General features: G+C 39.1%; 1 protein-coding gene across 3 annotated transcripts in view; it reads left to right on the top strand.

The window, feature by feature from the left end:
* The first annotated feature begins 5,829 nt into the window (after window positions 1-5,829).
* ZCCHC4 (zinc finger CCHC-type containing 4) overlaps window positions 5,830-27,358 on the top strand; it is a 47,551-nt gene continuing 26,022 nt past the window's right edge. The window contains exons 1-5 of one of the 3 annotated variants that reach the window (XM_027103221.1): window positions 5,830-5,980; window positions 6,758-6,876; window positions 7,660-7,742; window positions 23,766-24,041; window positions 24,567-24,647. In XM_027103221.1, the coding sequence (XP_026959022.1) occupies window positions 5,854-5,980; window positions 6,758-6,876; window positions 7,660-7,742; window positions 23,766-24,041; window positions 24,567-24,647 (686 nt within the window). In that variant the 5' untranslated portion in view covers window positions 5,830-5,853. Of the gene's footprint in view, window positions 5,981-6,757; window positions 6,877-7,659; window positions 7,743-16,104; window positions 16,221-23,765; window positions 24,042-24,566; window positions 24,648-27,358 lie in introns of those variants that run through there. The other 2 variants (XM_027103222.1, XM_027103223.1) reach the window with 2 other exon arrangements.

The following is a 27,358-nucleotide window of genomic DNA, read 5'->3' as shown; positions in this document are numbered from 1 at the left end:
GCAGGCGGATTCTTAACCACTGCACCACCAGGGAAGCCCACAAAATATTTTAAAATAAAAGGATGGTTACTTACAATAAAATATGTGTTTCACATGTAAATGCTCAGCGTGACCACACTGTTACATTGTAATGAAGTTGTCAGGTGCACATACTTTCTTATAATGAATACACTTAGATTCAAGATAAGTAAGACAAAACTGAATTTTTCTTTATGTATGACATTTTGAAATCAGAGCTAAATTAGGATATTTGTGTAAAATCATTGAGGTGGATTAGATTTTGCTCAAAAATATCCACTCTGCCCTCCACCTCCACGGGAAGAGTGTTTACTTTTCCACCCCTTGATTTTGGGCTTGCCAGTGTGGCCTGCTTTGGCCGAGTGGGAGAGTCAGACAAGACTGAAATAAGACGTGAAATGTGCTGTGCAGTGAGACTTGCCCTCTTGTGCCTCTGCCATTATCATGAGAAGAACTGCTCCCAGGTGTCTGCTGCCCCTCCAGCCCGGGCCCACGATGAGACACAGTGAGCAGACCTGAGCCCAACCCAAGCTGGGAGCAGGTTCAGCTGACCAAGTGTGAAGCAGGACCGCTCCGCTGAGCCCAGCCACATCAGCCAACCCCCAGCTAACCCACAGATGTATGCGAGAGAATGACTTGTTTTAAGCCACTATGTTTTAGAACAGCTTATTATGCAGAATTGCTGACAGACAAGCAATGAAGGTAACAGCTTTAAAGGCAGATACAGATGGGGTGTACTGGGAATTCGGATTACATGAGCCATGTTGTTGTTGATCATGTGAGTTTTCCACAGTGGTGAAGAATTATTTTTTTCTGGACAAAGCAAAGTATAATTGCCCCCGATATACACAGCTGTTGCATTCCTGGCATATTCAGATATATTAAAACTGTAAGAAACTACTTTGTGTTTGTGTAAATTAAAGTTGGAGTGTAGGTTCAAATAACTATAAACAGGTTACTCACCTACATAAGTGTCTTTCCAGACTCTAGAGGAAGTTGTGCAGGATTGAGAGTAGTTAGTTCTTCATTGCACAGGACTGTCCTAACCATTACAGATCTTTTAGCACAGCCCCTGCCCTCCACATTCCAGTAGCGTCCCCCAATCACTGTCACAACCAAAAACACCTCCTGGCATTTCTAAAATGTGCCCCCTAGGAAGTGGCACAGCCCTTGTTGGAATCACTAGATGAGATGACACAATGGTTCCTTCCAACTCAAACATCCTCAGATTTTTAAAGTCTGATTTTAGTTGTCATTTAATCAGTAATATGTATTAAAAGTCTCTTATGCGCTAGCACTGTGGATATAAGGATAATATATGATCATTGCTTTCAAAGGGCTTACAGGGTAAAGGGTGGCACAAGCCAGCAATCAGGCAATTAATAATGTAGAGTGATCATCAATACTACTGATGTACATTCAGGATGCTACAGGAGGACATAAGAGGAGCATCTAACCTAATCTTGGGGCTCAAGGAAGGCTCTCCCAGAGGAGGTGATGTCTAAGCAATCATGAGAGCAGACTAGGTGTTAACCAAGCAAACAGGAATAAGAGGTGAACAGATGAAGAGCAGGCAGCATGCTCTTTCCCTGAAGCAAGGACTAGGGTGGCCTATCTGCTGCAGAGGTTGCTGAAGGAGCATATGAGCCTTGGAGTTGGAGGGATCATGGTTCAAATCCTGCCTCATCTCTAACCCTGAGCCATTATAATAACTCCTCACTATGTTCCAGGCACTTTGGTAAGTGCACTACATGAATTAGCTCTTTTTATCCTCCCAACAGTACCTCATCCCTCTGTATACAGAATGAGAAACTGAGGCACAGAAAGGTTAAGTAACTTGCCTAACCTAGCAAGTGGTGGAGTGGAATTAGAACCAAGACCAACTGACTCCAGAGCCAACTTTCCTCACGGTTGCCCTACACAGCCCAACCTCCGATCCTGTTTCCTCATCTGTAAAGTGTACCTAATAGTATAGCTCCTGCGAGTTGATATATAAATGAAACATTTATACATTTAAGCACCAGACATGGTGGTAGAATATTTTTTTTAAATAGCTATTCAGATTGTAATCCTTCCATTTTCAAAGGAGGAGAATTATAATCTGGGGAGTGTATAGTACATGATTTTAGTTACAAATAACATTTTTGAAACCTGAAGTGCCATTACAAAAAAAAAACCCTATTTTAACATTAAGTTTGATTATGTATCAGGGAAAACACAATAAACAAGTGGCTTAAACAGACAAGAATTTATTGTCACCTAAAAGGAGTTGAGTTTGATAGTCCAGTTTCTCCTATTTGGACCTCAGGGTCCAAAAATGACTGCTGGAGCTTCCATCACTGTATCTGCATTCCACCAGCAGGGAGGAGTAGGGGGAAAAAATAAGGAGATAAAGCTCCCAGTTGAGTTGGTTCTCTTAAGAAGGACTCCTACTTAGTCTGGGCTTGGGACTGACAGATGGCAGGGTACAATAGCCCCCATCCCCCGCCAAAGCAGGAAACTCCACGGTGCTGTCATGCACCATAGCTCCCTGTGCATCAGGCTGAGGCTGGACTCTGCCTCACTTCTACCCCTGCCTTCTCCTGCTTCTCTCACTTCCTTACAGGTTTCTCCTTCAAAAAGTCACTTGCACAAGAATCTCCATCCTGGGCTCTGCTTCTAGGAACCCCACAGTATGCTCTTTTTCAGCCAAAATCTGCCTCTCATAATTTCACCCAGGTTCTACCGTGCTGAGTAATCCAGAATAAATGGAATTCTCTTCCATAGAGTAGCATCTTTATAGGTTGGAACATAGCGGTAAAAGAGGAATGTAATAATATGTACATATCATTTGGCTGTTGACAAAGAGCTCTCGTGTTCATTTTCTCATGTACTCAAACACTCCCTCTCCTTGACGGTAGATAGTACTATTTTTTTTAAAATTCATTTTTGGCTGCATTGGGTCTTCGTTGCTGCGCGCCAGCTTTCTCTAGTTGTGGCGAATGGGGGCTACTCTTCATTGTGGTGCGCGGGCTTCTTATTGCGGCGCACGGGCTTTAGGCACGCCGGCTTCAGTAGTTGTGGTGCACGGGCTTGGTTACTCTGCGGCATGTGGGATCTTCCTGGACCAGGGCTCAAACCTGTGTCCCCTGCACTGGCAGGCAGATTCTTAACCACTGCGCCACCAGGGAAGCCCAACAGTGCTATTTTTACAGACAAGGAACGTGAAGCTTAGATAGTGACTTCTCCAGGGTCACCTGGAAAGTAAACGGTGGGGCTCTGAGCAAGAAGGTCTCAAGACCAAGCCTCAGACAAGGTGCGTTAGTTTCCTAGGGCTGCTGTGACACAGTGCCACAAGCCAGGTGACTTCAAACAACAGAAATGTCTTCTCCTACAGCTCTGGAGGCTGGATGTCCAAAATCAAGGGGTCAGCAGGGCCATGTTCCCTCCAAAGTCTCTAGGGGAGGAGGAGCCTTTCTTGCTTCTTCCTAGATTCTAGTGGCCCCAGGCATTCCTTGGCTTGTGCCAGCGTAACCCCAATCTCTGTCCACCTCTGTCCTCGCGTGGCCTTCTTCTCTATGTCCTCTCCCCTTCTTATAAGGACATTCTCGTTGGATTTAGGGCTCACCCTAATCCAGTATGACCTCATCTTTATCATTAACTAATTACATCTGCAAAGAGCCTATTTCCAAATAAGGTCACATTCAAGGTTCTGACTGGACATGGCTCTTTGGGGGACACTATTCAGCCCACTACCCATAGGATTTTAACTTTCAGAAGATTTATTTATCTCCAGGTTTCATTTGTATGTGTAGACAAGGAACGGTCACTTTCACACACATAAATGCATGCTCTTTTTCGCACCTTGCTCCTGGCTTTCTCACTAGAGGGACATATGCAGGCAGGAAGAAACGTGGAGGGCCAGTCCCTTCAGCGCACTGATGGTATGCCTGCCGGGGTCCACGTCCTCTGGTCTGCATTGGCTTCTAAAAGGCCTCCTCCATAAGGACTGCTGTCTGTCGTGTCCTGGGATGCACGCCAAGCCCGGCACATCAGAAATGACCAGTGAATCTCAGTAGCTTATTGAAAGGTGTCCTTACTTTCGGGGTGTTTGGTTCAGCAGGGTTGTTGCTGTTTTTCAAAGATGTGTGGAAGGCTACACAAAGCCCCTCTGTGTCCAAGTCCTTCTCCAACCAAGTTGTTACAGTTAAGGCTTTTCAGAGGTGGGGAGAGGTCTGTTCTCAGAATTTAAAGCAGAGATCAGAAGTCAAGGGGCATAATGAGTGTCTTAGTCAGTGCAGGCTGCTATGACAAGATTCTGTAGACTGGGTGTATTGAACATCAGACATTTATTTCTCACATTGCTGGAGGCTGAGAATTCCAAGATCAAGGTACCAGAAGATTCAGTTCCTGGTGAGGATACTGTTCCTTGCTTGTGGATGGCCCCCTTCTTACTGTGTCCTCCCTCACATGGCAGAGAGAGAGAGAGAGAGAGAGATAGGGAGAGGGAGAGCATGCACATTCGGTGTCTCTTCTTATGAGAGCACTAATCCCATTTTGGGGGCCTACCTTCATGCCTTCATTTAAACCTAATTATCTTCCAAAGATCCCACCTGTAATACCATCACATTGTGGGGCAGGGCTTCAACATATGAACTTTGAGGGGGACACAATTCAGTCCATAGAAGTGACCCTTTCAGCAGGGGAGTCAGGATCCAGAACAAGAGAGCAGAGACTGACATGGTAAAGTCTTTTGTAGGATTCCTTTCTTGTCACCCCTGACAGTTTTCCCCTTAAAGAGAAGTAGGTCTGTGTGCTGATTTTTGGGCAGCAAGGCAAAAGGCAGCTGAGGAGACTGGGTTCCACCACAAGGGCCAGAAGGGACAGATTGGATGGAGGGGAGCATAGCAGGCAGACTGACAGGGATCGTAGCAGGGAGAATGGAGAGCAGGATTAGCTGGTCTTGACTGGAAAAGGGAATCCAGGCATATTAATGAACAGATATATCCATCCAATATTGTGCTGTGACCACAGAGCATTAGTGGACATTTTTGGTTGTGATAGATAGAACCAACCTCATCTCAAACTGTCTTAAGTAGACAGAGGAGTTTGTGACTCATGTAACTGGAAACTTCAGGCATGGTTGGATCTAGGTGCTCACATGGTATCGTCATACATTCCTACCTCCTAGTTTTGCTTCCTCCTTATTGCCTTCTTGCTGAGGCAGGTGTTCCTTAAGTGGTGGGAAACAGTACCACCAGACACTTGGTTGTCCCAGTGAAGAGTGCTTTTGTGATAGACTGTGTCATTGGCTCCAATTTTTCACCCCTTTCTGACCTATGCCCTTTGCCATGTAACTCTGCAATGTTTGACCATATGACTTGCTTGAGCCAAAAGAATGAGGTAGAAGTGACAGTGGCAGCTCCGAGCCTAGGCCTTAAGAACCTTGTCTGTTTCTCCTAGTTCTGTTGTGCTTCTGCCATTCCCATGAAAGAAATGTGCCCAGGCTGGCCGGCTGGTTACAGCAGGAGGATGAGAGACACATGGAGCAGAGCTGAGTTACTCTTGCCAAGGTGAACCTAGATCAGCCGGTCACTAGACACATGACTTAGCTCAGGTAAGATTAGAGAGCTGAACCCCTCAGATACATGAGAAATCACTGAGATGACAACATGGATCTTACGGCTTCTTTCTCAGACGTTCCAGCAGAAGTTGGGTTTCGGGGCGTGACCTCTGCCCCAGTGGCCGAAGCTCCTCCTAGGCGAGCGGGGGCGCTCTGAGTCACGGCGGGTCATGGCGGCGCTCTTTCTCAGCCTCTTTGGTTCGGACTGAGGCTTTCGGGACGGCGGCGGGAAGATGGCGGCCCCCAGGGAGTGGCTTGGAACCGTAGAGGCAGAGGGGAGCTCGGGTCGCCAGGGGAACTCGGGAGTCGAGGTGGTGGTTTCCTCCGATCCCGCCCCGCCCGCCCCGCTGTGCCCTCACGGTGGGTCCGCGTCTGGGCTGAGCCTGGCTGTCGGGAGCCAAGGGGCGTGGGTGAGCCTGAACGTGACGTGGGCTTTTAGGGCTCTCGGATTCAGATCCCCTTCTCTCTCTCCCACCGAGTGTAATATCTAGAAAACGCTCCTTCCTCGGGAAGTTGTGGTTTTCCACTTACTTAAGAAACCGTCATAGAAAGTCCCCACTGTTGTGGTTTTGGCTTTACGGCTGTTACATGTTTTTTGAAGGGATGAGGCAGAGGCTAGGCAAAAAGGATATGTGTTATTGAGTAATTCCCGTTGCCAAGTACTTGAAGATTTCATTTGTTGTTTTACTGTCTTTTCCATTAAAATTAAAAAACCGTTAGGGAGCACGATAGAATGAATTCTTGCTTAACTAGACCCAGTTTTTCTTGCGGAGAGAGAGTGCGTCCAACTCTAAAAGCTCAGATTTTCACTGAAAGGATAACTGAGCGGAGGTGGCAGAGTGCTCAGTGGTTTGCACTCCGTCTTTTTTGTTGTGTCAGGACCCAGGCCGTTCACCATGTGGACTGCAACTGTACTGACAATAGCATTTTCCTTCTGGAGAGACCAGTTTTCAAAATTTATTTCTTAAGTAGTCTTTGCCTGAATGTTGTGACTTTGGGGGGAAAAATTATTAAACAGAGTAGTGCATTTAATTGTGACAAATTGTGCGTAAAACTGAAACAAGTTTTATTTAAAGGCGATGAAAACTAGGAACTTGAGGTAGATGACTGACTTATTTTTTCCTATTCTGGAACTAGGACCCACTCTTCTGTTTGTAAAGGTGAACCAAGGGAAAGAAGAAACACGGAGGTTTTATGCCTGCTCAGCTTGTAGAGATAGAAAAGATTGTAATTTTTTTCAATGGGAAGATGAAAAGGTATATCAACTTTTTGGATATATATATATATATATTTTAAATTGTTGATGTCTGTGACATTTCATTGAGAATGTATGAGATGAATCTCTTGAGATGAAGATACCATGTTTTTTGGTTTGAGAGACTGGAGTTTATATTTACTCTGAACTTACTCTGATTACTGATGTCTTAAACTACTGTCTCAAAGTCTGAGTTCCCTTTAAGGCTTTCTGAGGTGTTAGTATTGGTTTTGCCAATATAGATTTCTCCCTAAAGAGTGCAGGTCATTACCATTCCAGGAAGTGCTTTAGAAAAACACTTTTTGGGAAGCATTTGCATTGACCATCCGTTATTCCGCTACTGGATGACTGATGAAGGCACTTAGAGATACAGTTATGAGCTTGGAATTCTCTTGGACTCAGCTCCAGTTAAAGTTTCTGAAAGTTTTTTTTCAGGCGGACTCTCAACCGCTGCGCCACCAGGGAAGCCCTGAAAGTTTTGACTAGAAAGCTTTCAGCTTTGTTAGGTTTGTTGGAAAACAGTCTGTATGCCACTCTTCTGTAGACTCGTTAAGATCACTGTGTGTGAATTAATCCCTCAGTGCTTTAATATGTTGGTTGTTGTTTCAAACTGCTCTAGAATTTTCCCAGGTTAATGTGTTTTGTTTTCCCGTGGAGTGAATGCTTGTTTAGAGCTTAGAGTTGCTCGAATTTCTGGCCTCTTGATGGCAGAATGCGATACCAGTTTTTCTAGGATAGTAGCAAGTTTGATGGTTTATTAAGTTTATTTTGTACTCTGTTTCAGTTGTCAGGAGCCAGACTGGCTGCCCGAGAAGCTCATAACCGAAAATGTCAGCCTCCTTTATCCCGTTCGCAGTGTGTGGAAAGGTACTGATGCTGTGTCATTTTCATTTATTATCCTATTGTTTTTTTTCCCTCAGTGCCTTTAAGCTTACTTTCAGTAATTAATTTATTTTTATCGTGGTAAAATATATATATAAGATAACATCTGCCAGTTCAGTGACAATTAATTACATTAACAGTGTTGTGCAGCTATCACCACTGTTACCAAACTTTTTCATCACCCCAAACAAATTCTGTCACCAGTAAGCAATAACTCCCCATTCCACCTTTCTCCCATCCCTGGTAGCCTCTAATCTACTTTTTGTCTCTATGATTTGACCATTCTGGGTACCTCAGATAAGCGGAATCATCAATATTTGTCCTTTTGTGTCTGGCTTATTTCACTTAGCGTTGTGTTTTCAAGGCTCATCCATGTTGTAGCATGTATCAGAACTTCATCCTTTTTATGGCTGAATGATATTCCTTTGTATCCATGTACCACATCTTTTTATTTTTATAAATTTATTTATTTATTCATTTATTTTTTGGCTGCATTGGGTCTTCGTTGCTGCGTGCGGGCTTTCTCTAGTTGCGGTGCACAGGCTCTAGGCGTGGTGGCTCAGTAGTTGTGGCTTGCGGGCTCTAGAGCGCAGGCTCAGTAGTTGTGGCACATGGGCTTAGTTGCTCTGTGGCATGTGGTATCTTCCAGGACCAGGGCTCGAACCTCTGTCCCCTGCATTGGCAGGCAGTTTCTTAACTACTGTGCCACCAGGGAAGTCCCTGTACCACATCTTGTTTAAACATTCATCCATCAGTGGACACTCAGATGTTTCCACCTTTTGGCTATTGTGAATAATACTCAACACATGTTGGTGTATAGGTATCTGTTTGAGCCCCTGTTTTCATTTCTTTTGCATATATACCTAGGAGTGGAATTACTGGATAATATGATAATACTATGCTTCGTTTTTTGAGGAACTGCCAACCTGTTTTCTTCAGTGGCTGCACCATTTAACATCCCCATCAGCAATGTATGAGGGTTCCAATTTTTCTATGTCCTTGCCAACACATATTATCTTCTGTTTTTTTGATTATAGCCATCCTAGCAGTTGTGAAGTGGTATGTCATTGTAGTTTTGATTTTCATTTCCCTCATTATTAATGATGTTGACCATCTTTTCATATGCTTTTTGGCCATTTGTATATCTTCTTGGAGAAATGTCTATTCAAGTCCTTTGTCCATTTTTAATAAGGTCATTTGTCTTTTTGTAGTTGAGCTGCAGGAGTTCTTTATATGTTCTAGATATTACACTGTTATCAGATGATTTGAAAATATTTTCTCTCATTCTGTAGATTGTCTTTTCACTTTCTCAATGATGTCCTTTGACACACAAGAGTTTTTAACTTTGATGAAGTCCAGCTTTCAATTTTTTTGTTGTTGTTGCTTGTGCTTTTGGTATCATAGCTGAGAATCCATTGCCAAATCCAATCTCATGAAAAGTTACTGTAATCTTCCTTTTTGAAATACTAAACCAAACAAACAAAAAAAACTTTTAAAAGCTGTCAACATCTGTTTTTAAAAATCTTCATTTTTAAAATTTATTTATTTATTTATTTAATTTATTTTTTTTGCGGTATGCGGGCCTCCCACTGTTGTGGCCTCTTGTGTTGCGGAGCACAGGCTCCGGACGCGCAGGCTCAGCGGCCATGGCTCACGGGCCCAGCTGCTCCGCGGCATGTGGGATCTTCCTGGACCGGGGCCCGAACTCGTGTCCCCTGCATCGGCAGGCGGACTCTCAACCACTGTGCCACCAGGGAAGCCTAGATATGGACCATTTTTAAAGTCTTTATTGAATTTGTTACAGTATTGCTTCTGTTTTATGTTTTGGTTTTTTGTCTGTGAGGCATGTGGGATCTTAGCTCCCTGACCGGGAATTGAACCTGCACCCCCTGCATTGGAAGGCGAAGTCTTAACCGCTGGATTGCCAGGGAAGTCCCTAAAAATCTGCATTTTTAAAATGTTTTATTGGGTGAACTGGAATTGAGTCATAGATTTAATTTTTTGGCAAACTTGTGAAAAGAATTCATCCCTCTCCTTTGTTATAGGCGTTGTGTTTTGTGTGCTGGGAGAGACTTCTTAGGAAGCCTCTGTCTGGGTTGCTGATGATAAATAGGTTTTCACTCTCATGATAACTCCTGGTGGTTACCTGGGCTGCTGTGTTTAGAAGGATTCTGAGGTCATATCTAGGCTAAGTGTAAAGGAATATTGGGATCTGTTAAAAATGTCTTTTTGAGCTTCTTAGTAGCTTTTAAAGTCCTTTGATAGGGGAGGCTTTTCTTGAGATAACTTGATTGCCCCTTAACTGCAGTACTTAATCAGTGATTAAGTCTACTTAATTTATGGGAATTAAATCAACAACAAAAAATGTTGAAAAAGGAATTAATGTAAACTGAGCACCACTGAGCTAGGCACTATGCGAGGTGTTTTCCGTGATATATTGTTTAAATCCTGCCAAGGTGGTTTACTTAGATGAGAATATTGAGTACTTGGAGAAGTTAAGTAACTTCATCAACTTCATACTATTAGAATGAATGAGCAGTGACTCAAACTTATGTCTCCCAGATTCTAAAACAGTATTTTTAAGCATATAAGCAGATAGTAATTAATATATGATGTGTAGTGATTTAATTTAAGGAGATATAAGGATATAAAACAAAGAGTTATATAGAGATATATTATTATGAGATTATTATAATGAGATAGAATATCGAAGATGCAGAAAGTAGAAAAATATCACTATTGGTTTCTCCCTTTGAACCCATTACCTTGGTCATTTTGTAGTCTTCCTTCTGGCCTTTTTTCCTATGCAAAGGTTTGTTGTACAAGATTGTGGTCATAATGTGGACATAGTTTTGTACTCTGCCGTATCACTTTTAGCTGATAAGCATGTACTTCATATTATTACATAAGGATATTGGTGATGCAGTTACACTCTATAAGAAAATTTAGATGATCTTCTTTCCTTGCGTAATAAGATTTTAGTCTGGAGCTAAACCACTGTGCAAGACTTTGTACTACCAGAGTGTGGTTTTTGATACTGAAGAATTTTTGAAATTCACATTTCATGTTAGTTAGAATTTAAAAACACTGGCTAGACTATGGAATATTAAAGAATTTTCAAAAGGTTATTTCTTGGGGGCCATAATTTCATCTGTTATTTAGTGCTGATTCTTGAGAGCATGTCTTAATAAAGTCATTTTCAACATCCTAAATCATCTGTGCCCCAAAACCTCAGATTTTGTTGTCCAAGCCTCCATCCATTCCATCCATCCAGTCATTTATTCATTCTTTGTTGAGGGTTCAGAAAGAACTTAAAATGCTAGTAATGGAGTTGAGATATATTTAAACATAATACAGTGCAAAAGAAGAATGTTTTGTGTTGACAGTATTCATAGAAAAGATTGAGTACTCTGGAAGGTCAGAAGCTTTACAGCTAACTCGTGCCTTAGCTGATCAATTCAGTTTAAGGATATAGTATTCGAACAGGTTTTGGAGGATAGGTAAAAGTTTTTGCTTTTGAAATGTAATATCACTGATTTCACTGGATCACTTTATAATTGATGCTCTTATGCTTTCTTACATGCTTTCAACAAGAGTGAAAAGTTTGAAATCAGTCATTTCTCAAAATTAAAAATTTTGCCTTTTTAAAACCAAAGGCTTACTAAATTACCTCTTCTGTGTTATTAATTACTCTCTTAGTGTGTCTTCAGCTTGAGACTGGCAGATTATTCTTGTGCGTAAATGGATGTAAGGATGACGTACTGTTACTTGAGATTATAATTATTTTCTAATTTAACTTTATACAACTCATTTATGTTATCTTATTAAATAACTACTATATTTGAAAGTGTTAAAATGCATTAAAACATTATACCTATTCTATAAAGCAAACTTTTTATCTGTTACTGTGACATAGCAATAGCTTTTCATTGACTGATTTAGTTTTGAAATTATTAGAAAGGAATAATGGTAGCTATTGAGATAAATTGACCTTTCTTACTTGATTTTTATTATGGAACTGGCAGTGCTGCACAGACTTCTAGGTTCTACAGAATAGGATTTGATATTCATTTTTCTAATTTCAACCATGCTTTATATTTCATATGTGTTCAGTTGACAGATTTATATTTTGTGTCTGAGACTTGACTTTCCTTATAGTTTTTAGCTGCCTGTCATGCCCTGAAATGTGCTATTCTATTATGTAGTATGTTGACATCTTTATCGTGACTGCTGAAGTCTTAGGGAGGATATATTTTAATGCTAAAATCAGCATTAATTTATGTGCATCCCGATAGTTTTGTTTAGTTGATATTTCATTCGGTTATGTTTTTTTCAGAGCTCATTTAAACTCAGATTTTCAAGGTCTGCTATTAGGGAAATGCCATAAACATAATTTGTCTACTCCCGGAAAGTCAAATGGAACATCAAATGGAGATCAATAAAAATGACATTTCAAAATGCTAGCCTGCAATTTGTGAGTCATGCTGAGCCATGCAGCAGAATGAATTTCTTCTCCCCCCTGGGTATGTGTAGTAAGTACAAATGAGGAAGGAGCACTGAGTAATCCTTAGTTCCTGAGAGTCTCAAGTTCTTCCTACCAAACTTAAGAAAAACCCCTTGTGTCTGAATGTTACGTTTAAAGCCATACAGTTGAATGATAATGACATAATTTTGAATAGAAATATGCGCAAGATCTCAGTTGATCTTTTGTCAAGAGAAGGTTAATAAACTAGCAATGGAAGCTTTCTGAAGGACAGTTTTGACCAGGCACAAAATACATGAATAGAGGTTCATTTAACATTGTTCTTTTTATCCTTCATTTAAAAATAATTAAACTTAGTGCCTTAAGATAGTCCCATGTAGTGAGTGAATTGCCACACTAGCCCCTCGCTTTGAACTTTCATCTCTTCCTGGTGATTTTGCAGCTTCTGCTGCCTTCAGTTGGCTTCACTTGGTGTGTGATAGGCAGTCCTTTTGACCATATTTGAGTAGCAGAAGCTGGCACAGCGTTATCTATTTGGGGAGCTTCCTTTCTCCTTTTTCCTATAAAGCCCTTGATTGTTTTCATCATTCATTCAATGACAACTATTTACTTCTCTAATATCAAAAGTGTGCTTCTGCTCCATTTCTCTGTTTTGGTCCCTGAGTGCATGTACAATAACTTTCTGTTTTGGGACTGAGTCATAGGATAATAGCAGTGACACTCCACCTACAGTCTGGCTGATGGCAGTTATAAATCATGTCTCAATATCCTAGATGCTAAAATGTGAAAATGTTTGCATCTTAGAAGTGATTGGATTTTGCTTTGTGATCCAATCTGACAGGCTTTCTTTTTTTTTTTTAATTAATTTATTTATTTGTTTTATTTTTGGCTGCGTTGGGTCTTTGTTGCTGCGCGTGGGCTTTTCTCTAATTGCGGTGAGCAGGGGCTACTGCTGCTACCTCGTTGAGGTGAGTGGGCTTCTCATTGCGGTGGCTTCTCTCATTGTGGAGCGCGGGCTCTAGGTGTGTGGGCTTCAGTAGTTGTGGCACGCGGGCTCAGTAGTTGTGGCTCGCGGGCTCTAGAGTGCAGGCTCAGTAGTTGTGGCTCATGGGCTTAGTTGCTCCGCAGCATGTGGGGTCTTCCCGGACCAGGGCTCAAATCTGTGTCCCCTGCATTGGCAGGTGGATTCCTAACCACTGTGCCACCAGGAAAGCCCCCAGGCTTTCTTTTAATGGGTGGGTTTAGCCCGTTTTTATAGCGGATATGACAGATATGCTTGGTCTTAGTTTTATTATTTTTATACTTCCTGTTTTTATTGCTTCTTTTTATGCTCTTTCACTCTGTGGTCTGTGTTTGATTTTCTTTTCTTTTCTTTTCTTTTTTTTTTTTTGCGGTACACGGGCCTTTCACTGTTGGGGCCTCTCCCATTGCGGGCCACAGGTTCCAGATGTGCAGGCTCAGCGGCCATGGCTCACGGGCCCAGCCGCTCCGCGGCATGTGGGATCTTCCCGGACCGGGGCACGAACCCGTGTCCCCTGCATCGGCAGGCGGACTCTCAACCACTGCGCCACCAGGGAAGCCCTGTTTTTCTTTAATTTTTTAATTTTTAATTTTTATTTATTTTTGGCTGCGCTGGGTCTTCGTTGCTGTGCGCGAGCTTTCTCTAGTTGCGGCGAGTGGGAGCTACTCTTTGTTGCGGTGCGCGGGCTTCTCGTTGCAGTGGTTTCTCTTGTTGCGGAGCACGGGCTCTAGGCGCACAGGCTTCAGTAATTGTGGCACGCGGGGTCAGTCGTTGTGGCTTGCGGGCTTCAGAGCACAGGTTCAGTAGTTGTGGTGCACAGGCTTAGCTGCTCTGCGGCATGTGGGATCTTCCCGGCCAGGGCTCGAACCTGTGTCCCCTGCATTGGCAGGCGGATTCATAACCACTGTGCCACCAGGGAAGCCCTGTTTTTCTTGTTTTAATGTGTGTTTCTTCTGTATTTTTGTTCTAATGGTTGCCTTTGTAACTTTTTAAACCATATTTCTTTTTTTTTTTAGATTGCCTTCCTCCATCTAAAAATGAGAAATGATTACTTAATATGTTTCTTCTTCCTTTCTCTTTCCTTCTCTATAATTACTATCTGTTTTTTAAATTAATAATTATTTTTAAAATTTATTTATTTATTTTTATTTTTGGCTGCCTTGGGTCTTTGTTGCTACGCGCAGGCTTTTCTCTAGTTGCAGCGAGCGGGGGCTACTCTTCCTTGCGGTTCGCAGGCTTCTCATTGGGTGGCTTCTCTTGTTGCAGAGCGCAGGCTCTAGACTCGTGGGCTTCAGTAGTTGTGGCACTCGGGCTCAATTACTATCTGATTTTAGTTGGTTATTTCCTTTTAGGGTTAACCTTTATGCCTTTGAATATTGCTTATAGCTCTTTTACTTGGTTTTTCAGTTTTATATCTTTTGGCCGATGGCTCTAAAATATGAGAAAATCAATACACTTTTTGATTTCCCTTTCCCTTTCTCTTCCCATACCAGTTTTATTTGGTTTTATATTATTTACATTTTGTACTCTAACTGTAATACCCATATTTTTTCTGTTTTTAGTCTGTGGTCAAATAGATTTAGTGCTGACTGATAGCCCCTTTGCTGTAGTTTCTTCACTCATCTCCTATTTGGCTGAAATTCATCCTCTAGCAGTTTTAATTTTTTTAGAAAGGATTTTATTAATCAAAAAAATTTAAATCAAAATATCTGTGTGGCTATTGTATGATTCCATTTATATAAAAATATATAAATCATAATAACTTCTTTCCTACACAGCTTTTTATTTTCCTCCTAGTTAATAACAATTTTGAATTTATTTGTTGTTATAGTGACTATTTGCTTAATTATTTATGTGCTTCAGAAATGATTCAACTGCAAACTCTCTGCCTGTTGTCTGAATCCTTTCAGAACATTCAAGTGTAGCATAATCTATTGGTTTCATCTTCTTGGAGAAATTTGTCCTAGAGCTTTCAGAAATGTTCCCATCTGTAATGGTTGCCCTTTCTCCTTGGCATCCAGCTGTCCAGCAGGTTCTTCATGAAGGATCCAGGTAATATAACTATATAACCTGAGTTCTTCCAAGTCCAGAAATATTTAATTCCTTTATTCTTTTTTTTTTTGAAAATTAGAAATTTGATCTCTTTATTTTTTCTTTTACATATATATTTTTTAATTGAAGTATTGTTTAATTTACAATGTTGTGTTAGTTTCTGGTGTATGGCAAAGTGATTCGGTTTTCTCTTTCTCTCTCTCTCTTTCTCTTTCTCTCTCTCTATATATATGTATGTATATATATATATATATATATATGTTCAGTTATATATTCTTTTTCAGATTCTTCTCCATTATAGTTTATTATAAGATGTTGAATATAGTTTCCTGTGCTATACAGTAGGACTTTGTTGTTTCTGTTTTATATACAGTAGTGTGTATCTGCTAATCCCAAACTCCTAATTTATCTCTCCCCACCCACCTTTCCCTTGTGGTAACCATAAGTTTGTTTTTTATGTCTGTGTAACTCCTTTATTCTTGAATGGCATGGTACTTAAGTATAAAATTGTTTGGGTGTATGTTTTACTTGGGGACTTTGCAGGATTGCTTCATGTCCTCCAGAGCAGTACTTCTTAAATGATCTGTGTTAAAGGGTCAGTCTTTTGCTTGTTTGCTTGTTTTATGTTTTTGTTTTTATTTCTAGTCCACTGGGATCAGATACTTCTGTAAATATAATAGAAATAAATAACTAGAAAATAAAATGGAAAAAAAGAGAAGACATACAAAATACAAGCCCACATTTTTTGTTATTAGATTGAACAGACCTAAAAGTACTCTGTCTAATTGGTATAAAAGTTTCTAAACATGTACTCTGGATGTCTGTCTTTGTCTCATCAGGAACTGGAAACATTTGGCGGCCAGCTCCAGTGCATGGCCCTCTTTGCGGAGCACTGTTCTAGAGTTAAGTAGGTACTGTAGATGTCTGGGGCCGGTTTGATTTTGACCACCCAGCAGTTGACTTGATCTTTTTCCTGAATGCTTAAAAGGAAGTAAATATTTTGAGATCTTGCATTTCTGAAAATACCTTTATGCGGATACTTGATTTATAACCTATACAGATGATAGAATTCTAGGTTGGGAATATCTTTCCTTCAGGGTTTGGAAGGAAGTGCTCCATTTTCTTCTGTCTTCATTATAGCTGTTGAGAGGTTGAAGTTCAACAAGTTCATTCTTGATCTCTTATGTGTGACCTGTGACTTGTTTAATCCCTCTGTCAGTTTTTTAGAATCTTTTTATTCCTAGGGATGTCACATGTCATGATGATCTATCTGATGTAAGTCTGTTTTATTTTATTTTGCTTGGTGTTAGGTAAATCCTTTCAAACTGGAAACTCATGTTCTTGAGTTCTGAGAAATTTCCCAGATTATGTCCCTATTGCCAAAGAATGAAAAACCAAGTCTCACATGATTTTAGGACAGAGTACAACCCAGTTCTTGCTTAGTGATCTTCTGGAATTGTCTTTGTTTTCTTTGAGTTTAACTCTTCCCTTTCCTTTAAAGCACTTCTTAATATCTTTTATTTAGGAAAATTTCAAGCATACGCAAGAGCAGAGAGAACAGTATACTAAGAACCTCCTGCACCCACACCCAGCTTCCTCAGTCATCAGTACGAGGCTAATTTTGTTTCCCCTGTACCCTCTACCCCGACCTACAATCTGGACATTATATAGTTCTACCTGGAAACACTTCTCTATGTATCTTAAGAGATAAGGCCTTTAAAAAAAAAATGATCACGATACTATTAAAATACCTAAAACATAAACAATTTTTTAATATTACGTAGCATGCAGTTAGCGTTCAGCGTTTCTCTGGTTACCTCATAAATGCCAGTTTATAATTGGTCTGTTCAAATCAGGATCCATAGAGACTTTACACATGGCAATTGGTTGATATCTTTAATCTTTTATTCATTGAAGAAACAGAGTCATTTGTCTGATAGAAATTTCCATATTCTGAATTTGGTTGATTGCATCCTATAGTGTCAGCTAACATTTATTCTATCCCCTGTATTTCTTGGAAAGTAGAGGCGTCCCCAGAATCGAGTTCAGTTTTAGGAGCAACCTCTTCTGTAAGTTGTGTGGTCTGTTTCCTTTTATATCACATCAAAAGGCAGATAATGTCTGGCTGTTCACTTAGTGTGTTATAAGATTGGTTGTGTGTTCAGGTCATATAGGTATAGGCCAGCCTATACCATCCATTATAAAGTTCTATGTCACTGTTTCTTCTAATGATTTCAGCAGTAATTGATGATCATTGCCTAGAGTTATAAGGGTTTACAAATTCCTGTCATCGCTCATGCATTTATTAGCTGCGATTCTTTAAAGAAGAACTTTGTTTCATCAGCTGTTGACTTAACTGTGTTTACAGTTCATCTGGGAAGTCAAGATAAATGTTTAATTCTTCCCCTCTTATTGTTTGTTTTCAGCCTGTTTTCAGAATAATGATTCGGTACCCCAGCAACTTACAGAGTTGACTTATCAGGGTCATTGTTCTTTTATTTTTAATATCACTATGAAAACATGTATTTTAAAATTTTAGTTATTTTTTAGTTAATTGAAATTATTCTTTTTGGTATAGCACTTTTTGAATTTGATTTAATTTTTACAATATGATGGAAGTTATAGGTAGGGTGCCCATATAATTTTAATCCAAACCAGAATACTTTCTGAGAGTAAGAGGGGGCACTAACTAGATGGAACTCCAGGACAGCAGATGTAAACTGGGACTGTTCTGGGCAAACAGGGGTGTATGGGCACCCTGGAGGAATGTGGGTTGTTAGGGGGAAATTAACATTTTTTCCCCAAGTTTTTCAGCTTTACTGAAGTACAATAATTTGTGTACAATAAGTTGCATGTATCTAAAATTACAGTTTGATAAGTTTTGACATGAAACCATCTACTCATGAAACCGTCACCACAATTAAGAATATGAACATATCCAGTACCCCCCAAAGTTTCCTCCTCTACCATTGTCCTATATTCCTCCATCCCCAAAGGCCGCAGATAACCACTGATCTGCTTTGTGTCACTATAGATTAGTTTGCATTTTCTAGAATTTTATATAAAGGAATTATACAGTATATAGTAGTTTTTGAGGGGATGTGTGTCTATCTTCTTTTACTTAGCATAAATATTTTTGATGTTCATCCATGTTTAAGTGTTTGTATCATTAGTTTATTCCTTTTTATTCCTGAATAATACTGTGTTGTATGGATATATTTTCACCTGTTTGTAGACATTCAGGTTGCCTCCAGTTATTGCCTATTACAAATAAAGCTGCTACAAACATTTGTGTGTAAGGGTTTGTATGGACTCATGTTTTTATTTCTCTTAGGTAAATACCTAGGAGTAGAATGGCTGGATCATATGATAAATGTGTTTAACCTTACCAAACTGTTTTCCGAAGTAGCGGCATCATTTTACATCCCCACTAGCAATTTATGAGGTTCCAGTTTCTCCCCATTCTACACAACACTTATTATTATTTTTTAAATTATAGTCATCATATTAAGTGTGATGTAGTATCACATTGTGGTTTTGATTTGCATTTCCTTTCATTGCTAATGATGTTGAGCATCTTTCCATGTGCTTATTGGCTATTTGTATATCTTCTTTGGAGAAATGTCTGTTCACTTCCTTTGCCATTTTTTAGTTGGTCTAATTCTTTTTATTGTTGAGTTGTAAGTATTCTTATGTATTGTGGATGCAGTTCCTTTACCAGATACACGATTTGCAAACATTTTCTCGTTCTTGGGTTGTCTTTCCACTTTCTTGGTGGTATCCCTTGCAAAACAAAAGTTTTTAATTTTGATTAAGTCCAATTTATTTTTTTTGTTGCTTACGATAAGGGTGTCTTTTGAAGAAAAGTTTAAAATTTTGATTTCCAATTTATTGGTTTTTTTTTAATACTTTGTGCTTTTTAAGTCCTATTTAAGAAATCTTTGCCAAATCCAATCATTATTATTTTCTCCTATGTTTTCTTCTAGAAGTTTTATAGTTTTAGCTCTTAGATTTAGGTCTATGATCCATTTTGGCTTAGTTTTTCTTTTCCTTTTTTTTTTTTGGCTGTGCTGCATGGCATGTGGAATCTGAGTTTCCTGACCAGGGATTGAACCCATGCCCCCTGCATTGGAAGCATGGAGTCTTAACCACTGGACCGGGAGGGAAGTCCTTGCTTAGTTTTTAAATATGATATGAAATAGGGTCAGGCTTTTGAACTTTTTAAAACCAGTTTTTCAGTATCTGCAAAAAGTCCTGCTGAGATTTTAATTGAAATTGTGTTGAATTTATAGATAAAATTGGAAAGAATTGACATCTTAATAATACTGAGTTCTATAATCCATAGCCATGGTATATCTCTCCAGTTACTAAGTCATCTTTAATTTTTCTCTATGACATTTTGTAATTTTCAGTGTACTGGGGTTATATGTCTCTTGTCAGATTTATTCCTAAATATTTTATATTTTTAATGCTATTTTAAATTGTTAGATTTCAGATTTCAGTTTCTGATTATTGCTAGTCTAACAATAGAGTTGATTTTGTATACTATCTTTTATACTTGATAAGCTTACTTATTTAACAGCTTTTTTGAAGATTTTCTTAGGACTTTCTATATACATGGTCATGTCTGTGAGTAAAGAAGTTTTAATGTTTCCTTTCTAATCTGTGCCTTTTATTTCTTGTCTTATCAAAGTGGCTAGAATCCCTGGTCAGTGCTGAGTAGAAATGGTAAGCGTAGACATCCTTGCTTTGTTCCAGTCTCAGGAAGAATGCATTCAGTCTTTCATCAGTGGTGTTAGCTGTAAGTTTTTCTTAGATGCCCTTTATTAGGTTATGGAAGTCCCCTTCTATTCCTAGTTTTCTGAGATTCTTTATCACAAATGGATGTTTGATTTTTGTCAAGGGCTTTTTTCTGCATCTAAAGAGATCATTTTTTCTTTTTTTTGATTTTTAACATGGTACATTGCACTGATTGAATTCAAACATTAAAGCAACCTTGCATATCTGGGGTCAACTACACTTGGTCATGATGTATTACTTACTGTCTTTATATATGTGTTTTTGATTGACTAAAGGTTTGTTAATAATTTTGAGTTTGTGTTCATGAAGTATATTGGTGTCTAGTTTTCTTATAATTTTTTTCTGGTTTTGGTATCGGAGTAATGTTGGCCTAATGAAATGAAGTGGGAATTATACCCTCCTTTCTGTTTTTTGGAAGAATTTGTACAGAATTGGTATTGTTCCACTGTTTTCTAATTTCCAGTGAGAAATCTGGTATCATTCTTATCTTTGTTCTTCCGTGTTTTTTTTCCCTCTGGTTTCTTTTAAGATTTTTCTCTTTATCAACTGATCTTCAAATAATTTTATTATAATGTATCTTATAGTTTTCTTCATTTCTTGTACATGGGGTTCACTGAGCTTCTTTGATCTTTGAATGTAATTTTAGAAAATTTTAACCATTTTTTCAAAAATTTTTCTTCCCCCTCCCCCCTTTCAGGGGTCCATTTTCATGTATTTAGGCCCTTTGGTGTTTCATTTTGGATAGTTTCTAAGGCTGTGCCTTCGAGTACACCAATGTTTTTTTCTGTAGTGTCTGAACTGCTGTTAGTCACATCATTCAGACAATTAAAAAATCTTTATAGGTTTGATTTGGGTCCTTTTATATTTTCCATGGCTTTCCTTAGGCTCATGCTTTCCTCTGCCTTCTTGAACATATGGAATATAGTTATAATAAAATGGCTTGAATGTTTTTGCCTACTGATTATATTATCTCTGTCATTTCTGAGTTGGTTTGAATTGATTGGTTTTTTGGTTTTTTTTCCTCTAATCATGGGTCATGTTTTCTTGTTTCTTTGCATACCTGGTTATATTTGATTCAGTGCTAGCAGTGTGATTTTTACCTTGTTGTATACTGGATATTTTTTATTCCTTTACCTATTTTTGAGCTTTGTTCTAAGATACAGTTAAGTTACTTGGCTAATGTTTGATACTCTTGAGCAGGAGTTGGCCAACGAGAGTCTGCAGGCCAAATCTGGCCATGCCTGTTCATTTCTGTTTGGGTTTGTGGTTGCTTTTGTGCTGCAGCGATAGAATAGTCGTGACAGAGAGAATGGATCGCCTGCCAAGCTAAAATATTTACTGTCTGATCCTTTATAGTCCCTTGCTTTTGAAGGTTTATCTTTAAGCCTTTTGGAGGACCAGAGCAGCCTTGGGGTACGGCTGATTTCTTCCCACTCCTGAGGCTGTATGTCCTGAGCGCCCTACCTCATCCTTGTGGATTCAGAGGTTTCTCACTGTGGGCCCTGGGTGATTGTTCTACCTGCTCATTTCCAGCAGTCCTCTCTCTCGGTAGGTAGTCTTTTCACGCACCTGCTAATCAGTGCTCAGCATAGACTGGAGGGGAATCTCAGCAGGCCTTGGAGCACTAGCTCAGTGTCTGCTGTCTGCCTTCCGTGTACTCCATGCGTACCATCCAGTGCTCTGCCTTGTGGATCCAGCTGCCTTGGCCTCCACGATTTCTCAACTCTGCCTCATCAACTTGTTGTGCTGTGTTTGGGGCCTCCATCCTGTGCAGCCAGCTCTCCACAGGCAGGAAGCTGAGCAGCTGTACTGCTCACTCACCTCTTCCCTTCTCTCGGCGTTCACTGTTTGGGCTGCCAGTTGTCCGATATCTTTTTTTTTCCTACTTTTTTCTTTTGTCCAGTATCTTAAAACTGTGGTTTCATATATTTTATCAATTTTTTGAGGGCCAGGATGGTAAATCTGGTCTCTCTTGCTTTTTCGTGGCTGAATGTGGAAGTCTTCAACAATGAACAGTTACTAATGAATGGTAATAGTAGTAAATTCAGTGTGTCTGTTGCCAAGGAGGGTGCTGGTTCCTTCCACTTGCATCTCATGTCTTAGGGGCCCTTTTCTCTACTGACACTCTTACTTTGAATTACTATTAAAGTTTCTTCTAATATCATGCTCCTTTTTCTTTGCAGTCATAGATAAAGCTGTCAAAAGAACAGTTATCATAGAAATAGAAACAAATTACCAGCATGATGAGCTTATTTCTTGCTATCGCCATTCAGAATACCTATTTCTCACTGCCTTGGGTGCTTTGAAGTGAAACTGTGCTTATACACAGAAAGTTTTAATATCCACCATGACTCTATGTTAAGTTCACAGTTTTTACAGTGCAGTTCAGAGTTTAGTTCAACTGAAATCATATGACTGTTCTCAAAGTCTAAGAATCCTTTAGTGCACTATTTAACATGCTTAGATCTAGACATTTCTGACCCTCTATGAGCCATGATAATCTTACTTATTTTTTTGTTTTCTTATTCTGCTTTCTTTTTTAAAATTTTTAAAAATTTATTTATTTATTTTTGGCTGCTTTGGGTCTTCATTGTTGTGAGTGGGCTTTCTCTAGTTGTGGTGAGCGGGGGCTACTCTTTGTTGTGGTGCACAGGCTTCTCATTGCAGTGGCTTCTCTTGTTGCGAAGCAGGGGCTATAGGCACATGGGCTTCAGTAGTTGTGGCACGCGGGCTCAGTAGTTGTGGCTCGCGAGCTCTAGAGCACAGGCTCAGTAGTTGTGGTGCATGGACTTGGTTGCTCCACAGCATGTGGGATCTTCCTGGACCAGGGCTCGAAGCCATGTCCCCTGCATTGGCAGGCGGATTCTTAACCACTGCGCCACCAGGGAAGTCCATCTTACTGTGAATTCTTAGCTGGATTGCATATACAAAATCAGCAGTTTTAAAAACGTACTGTGATTGTCTTCTCTCTTTAATCATCAGTAATAAAATGAAAGAGAGGGGCAAAAAACCCAAAGTAGTGGCTTTGAAATCAGATATAAAGATGACTTGAAAGGGATCAAATAGGCTATCTGGTATCGTATTTCTTAAGGCTTTGATTATTGTTTTGCTGCTTTGGGGTGAGCTTCTCAGAACTGCCTCCATCAGTACTGCTAAGAATAGAGGAACTTTGTGGGAACATTTTTTCTTTTAGGAGGTAATTTTTCTTGCTATGTATGCCATAAGAAATTGAAGAATGATCTTAATTTCTCATTTGAAAATGACTGTCTCACTGAGCCAGACTGTTTAACACCTCCAAGTTAGAACACATGGATTTGTCAATAAATTTAAAGGTGATAGTAGTCTCCATTACTACTAAGTTGTTTGAATAATATATTATATTCACATTTTAAATGGATATTGATCTTCAGCCAGTGACTAAATTGGAGCATCTCAATTTTTAAGAAATCGCTGATTCTTTTCCACTTTGTAGGTATGCAGCCAGACATAAATCCTAGCCAACATTCCACAGATTGTTTCGTACCTTTGCTTCTTCATGCAGTACTCTTTAGGAAGTAATAATACTTTTTGCATGTTAAACCTGGCGAAAATCAATTGTCTTTAAAGCAACAAACTTAAAATGTATTCCTTTGTGTTTTGTTGTGTCTTGAAGGTACTTGAAGTTTATTGAGTTGCCCTTGTCTCAGAGAAAGTTTTGTCAAAGATGTCAGCAGTTGCTGTTGCCAGATGATGAGGAAAAGCATCGCAAGCATCAGATAGTGGGTGATATTTCTATCACCCAGTTAAAAAGGCCCAGTCAACTCCTTTATCCATTGGAAAACAAGAAGACAAATGCCCAGTATTTGTTTGCTGATAGGAGCTGTCTGTTCTTGGTAGACCTACTCTCTACCCTTGGGTTCAGAAGAGTACTGTGTGTCGGGACACCAAGGTATGTTATATGGTATTTTAAACATTTTCCTATCACCACTATTTAAACTGTAAGAAAATTTATTAAGTAGTTATTTATTGGGTTGGCCAAAAAGTTCATTCAGGTTTTTCCGTAAGATATGGAAAACCCAAATGAACTTTTTGTCCAACCCAATACTATGTGCAGGTTACGACATGAAGCTTCAAGTGTACAAAGGAAATATAAAGCATGGTCCCTCTCTGAGGAGTTTGTAATCTTTATTCCATTTGAGAGAAATCTTTGTAGATTTCTGGTATATGATAGGAGATTCTTTCTGATTTGATTCTTAAGTTATTTATTATTTTAGAGTTTTCTGTTTCAGATGAGATCCATCCACTGTTTTAAAAATATTTGTGAAATTTAAACCTTGCTTATACTTGCCAAATTTTCCTCAGTGTTTCACTGAAATATTAGAAATATCAGGAGAACATTGATGGGTTTTTTGTTTGCTTGTTATCTATGGCATTTGTAATTTCTTATTAAATTTGCTTTCACTCATTGCTTTAGGTTGCATGAGCTGATCAGGTTGAAAGCATCAGGTGACAAGAAGTCTAACATTAAAAGCCTTTTATTGGATATTGATTTTCGGTAGGTTTACAAAGTATAATATTTATTCTCCTTCATTGTGTTCTGTTTCTTTTTAATGTTTTCGTCTTATTAATCCTATTACAATCCTTTACTTAACATTTAGAAGTAGTGATTGGTTATAAGGTATCATTTTAGTCATATAGACTCAACATGTAATCTTCCATATTTCAGACAGGGAGGTGGTAGATTTCTCCTTTTGCTAGTGTGCTTCCTGAATTTTCTCTGTGAATATGTCTAGTTGTCTTTGGCTTATAATTTAGAGATACATTTCAATTGAGTGAAATTTCTTCTAATATACTTATTTTTCAAGGGTAATTCCAAATTTCCTCCAGAATTTTGTTTCATCATGATGTTTTAAGTGTGATAAGACATGTATTTTAATATTTTTACTGGATGATATGCATACTGTCTTTCACTGGACATGACCTGAAGTGAAGGGAGCGCTAACTAGGAAATAGAAAAGTCCCGAGGCAGAGGATAAACAAACAGATAAGCTTGTGGGAGAGGGTCAGAATTAAATGGCTCCTGATGTGTTGGAACAAACAGGTGAGACAGTGGACCACATCTTGAGTCCCCCCTCTGGTGGTAATTGAGAAGATACAGACGTTTGACTTACAACACAGGATGGCAAATGTGTCCATCCTCAGACTCTCTGATTCTGTAAACTTGAAGTACTCTTCCTAGTTTCTGTAATTGTTTGATTTCCAGGAGTTCATGGTGAGTCTGTAAGACACCGTGTTCTTAGTATATTTTACTTGTTCTTGAGTGTATTGAAGGAATCGGGCTTTGAGTTTCTTTTTATTTAATCTGATAGAGTCTATTTGGCCAATATTCCAGCATTTCCTGGATTCTCTCTAGTATTATTACTCAGGTTCTCTATGAAATTACATATGCTTTTTCTCCCTAAAAACAGGCAGACAGATTTTTAAAGTGTAGAAAGTCACAATAAAATGTACAGCTTTCGTTATTTATTTTTCTTTAGACTTCCAAGTCAACTTTAGGTTATCTAATATAAGCACATATGTTTCTCAGAAATAACCCACACTTTCTGTAACCCTCATCCCTTATTAACAGGACTAGCACACACTTTACAAATACCTGCTTGATGGGAGTAATCCTCGGGAAAATGGAATTCCATAAGTGATAATATGGACTTCTTCTTAAACTCAAATTCTTTTTTTAAATTGAGTTATAATTCACTAAAATTTACCATTTCAAACTGTGTATTTCAGCAGTTTTTGGTATATTCACTAGGTTCTGCAGCCATCACCCATGATTCCAGAACATTTTTAATCACACTACAAAGGAACTCCTTACTTCCCCTAATAACCATTAATCTGCTTTCTGTCTCCATGGATTTGTCTATTCTGGATGTTTTATATAAATGGAATCATACAATGTGTGACCTTTATGTCTGGCCTCTTTCACTTTAGCATAATGTTTTCAAAATTCCTCCATGTCATAGCATATAACTGTACTTCCTTTTATGGTTGTATAATATCCCATTGTATGAATATCTCAATTTCTTTTTTAACTACCATGTTTCTTTCCTAAAGTATTATTGTTAAATTATTATAAATGTATTATTTTAAAGGTAAAAATTTAACTTTTGAGGTCTTATAATAACAATATTAACAATAACTAGTATGTAGTGAATACTTGTCACTTGTCAAACCCTATTCTAAATCCTTTGATCCTCACAATAGACCTATAAGGTAGATACTATTAACATTCTCCTTTTCCTCAGAATAGAAAACTGAGGTACAAAGAAATTAAATAACTTGGCCAAAGTCACAGTTTATAAATGTCCAGCTCAGAATTCAAACCCAGTCAGTCTGGCCCCCAAAATTGAATTATCCTCTGGAAATAACTTTGCTTTTGGAAGTGTGTATAAGCCTTTCTTATATAGCCTGTATTTCTCTCTTGTCATCCTTCTAGGTTTCCCTTTTTCCACCTATCCCCCTGCTTTGTTCCACAATAGTTTGCAAATGCGTTAATAACTGGTTTCCAGGTTATTCATGTATTTAGAGTCAGGCATTCATATTAGTCAGGAATCTTTCTTTCATTAGCGTCCCAGAAATCCATTTATGTCACTGCGAATGTATTGGCTCACACTGCTGGAGTCTAGGGTATAACAGGCTTCAGTCCAGTTGAGATCCTGGGCCTCACATAATTTTTTAGAACTCTGTCTTTCTCTCTCTCTACCTCTCATTCTGTGTTTCTCTCTGTACTGGCCTTATTCTTCAGACAGCTTCCTTCATTCTGCCAAGGACTTTGGTGGGCAGCAGCTTTAAACTTACATAGTCTCAGCTGAACTGCCCAGTAGAAAAAGAATCTTTCCCGAGAGCTCCAGCAGCAAAACTCCAGTGAGTACTCTGCCTGCCTTGCCTGGGGTTACATAGCCATTCCAGAATCATCACTGTGGCCTGGCAGATAGAGTGCTATGGAGTGGGTTCTCCATAGGAAATAGATGTTTGACTGAAACGAGGGGAGATACAGGTACTAGAAAGACAAAAAAAAAGACAAAAGAAAAGATGTCCACAACTGAATTATTCAAGACAATATATGTCAGTTGTCAGCAGCACATACGTTTTCATCTCTCTTGGGTATTGTATTAATTTTCTAGGGATGCCATAACAAAATACCACAGACTAGGTGGGTTAAACAATAGAAATTTATTTTCCCACAGTTTTGGAGGCTAGAAGTCGAAG

The sequence above is a fragment of the Aethalodelphis obliquidens genome, unplaced genomic scaffold (genome assembly GCF_003676395.1).
Source record: "Aethalodelphis obliquidens isolate GAN/ISIS:26980383/991018 unplaced genomic scaffold, ASM367639v1 scaffold6, whole genome shotgun sequence".
In the NCBI taxonomy this organism is placed as follows: Eukaryota; Metazoa; Chordata; class Mammalia; order Artiodactyla; family Delphinidae; genus Aethalodelphis; species Aethalodelphis obliquidens.
Note: the sequence above shows the minus strand (reverse complement) of the source record. Positions and strands in the feature narration are given on the sequence as shown.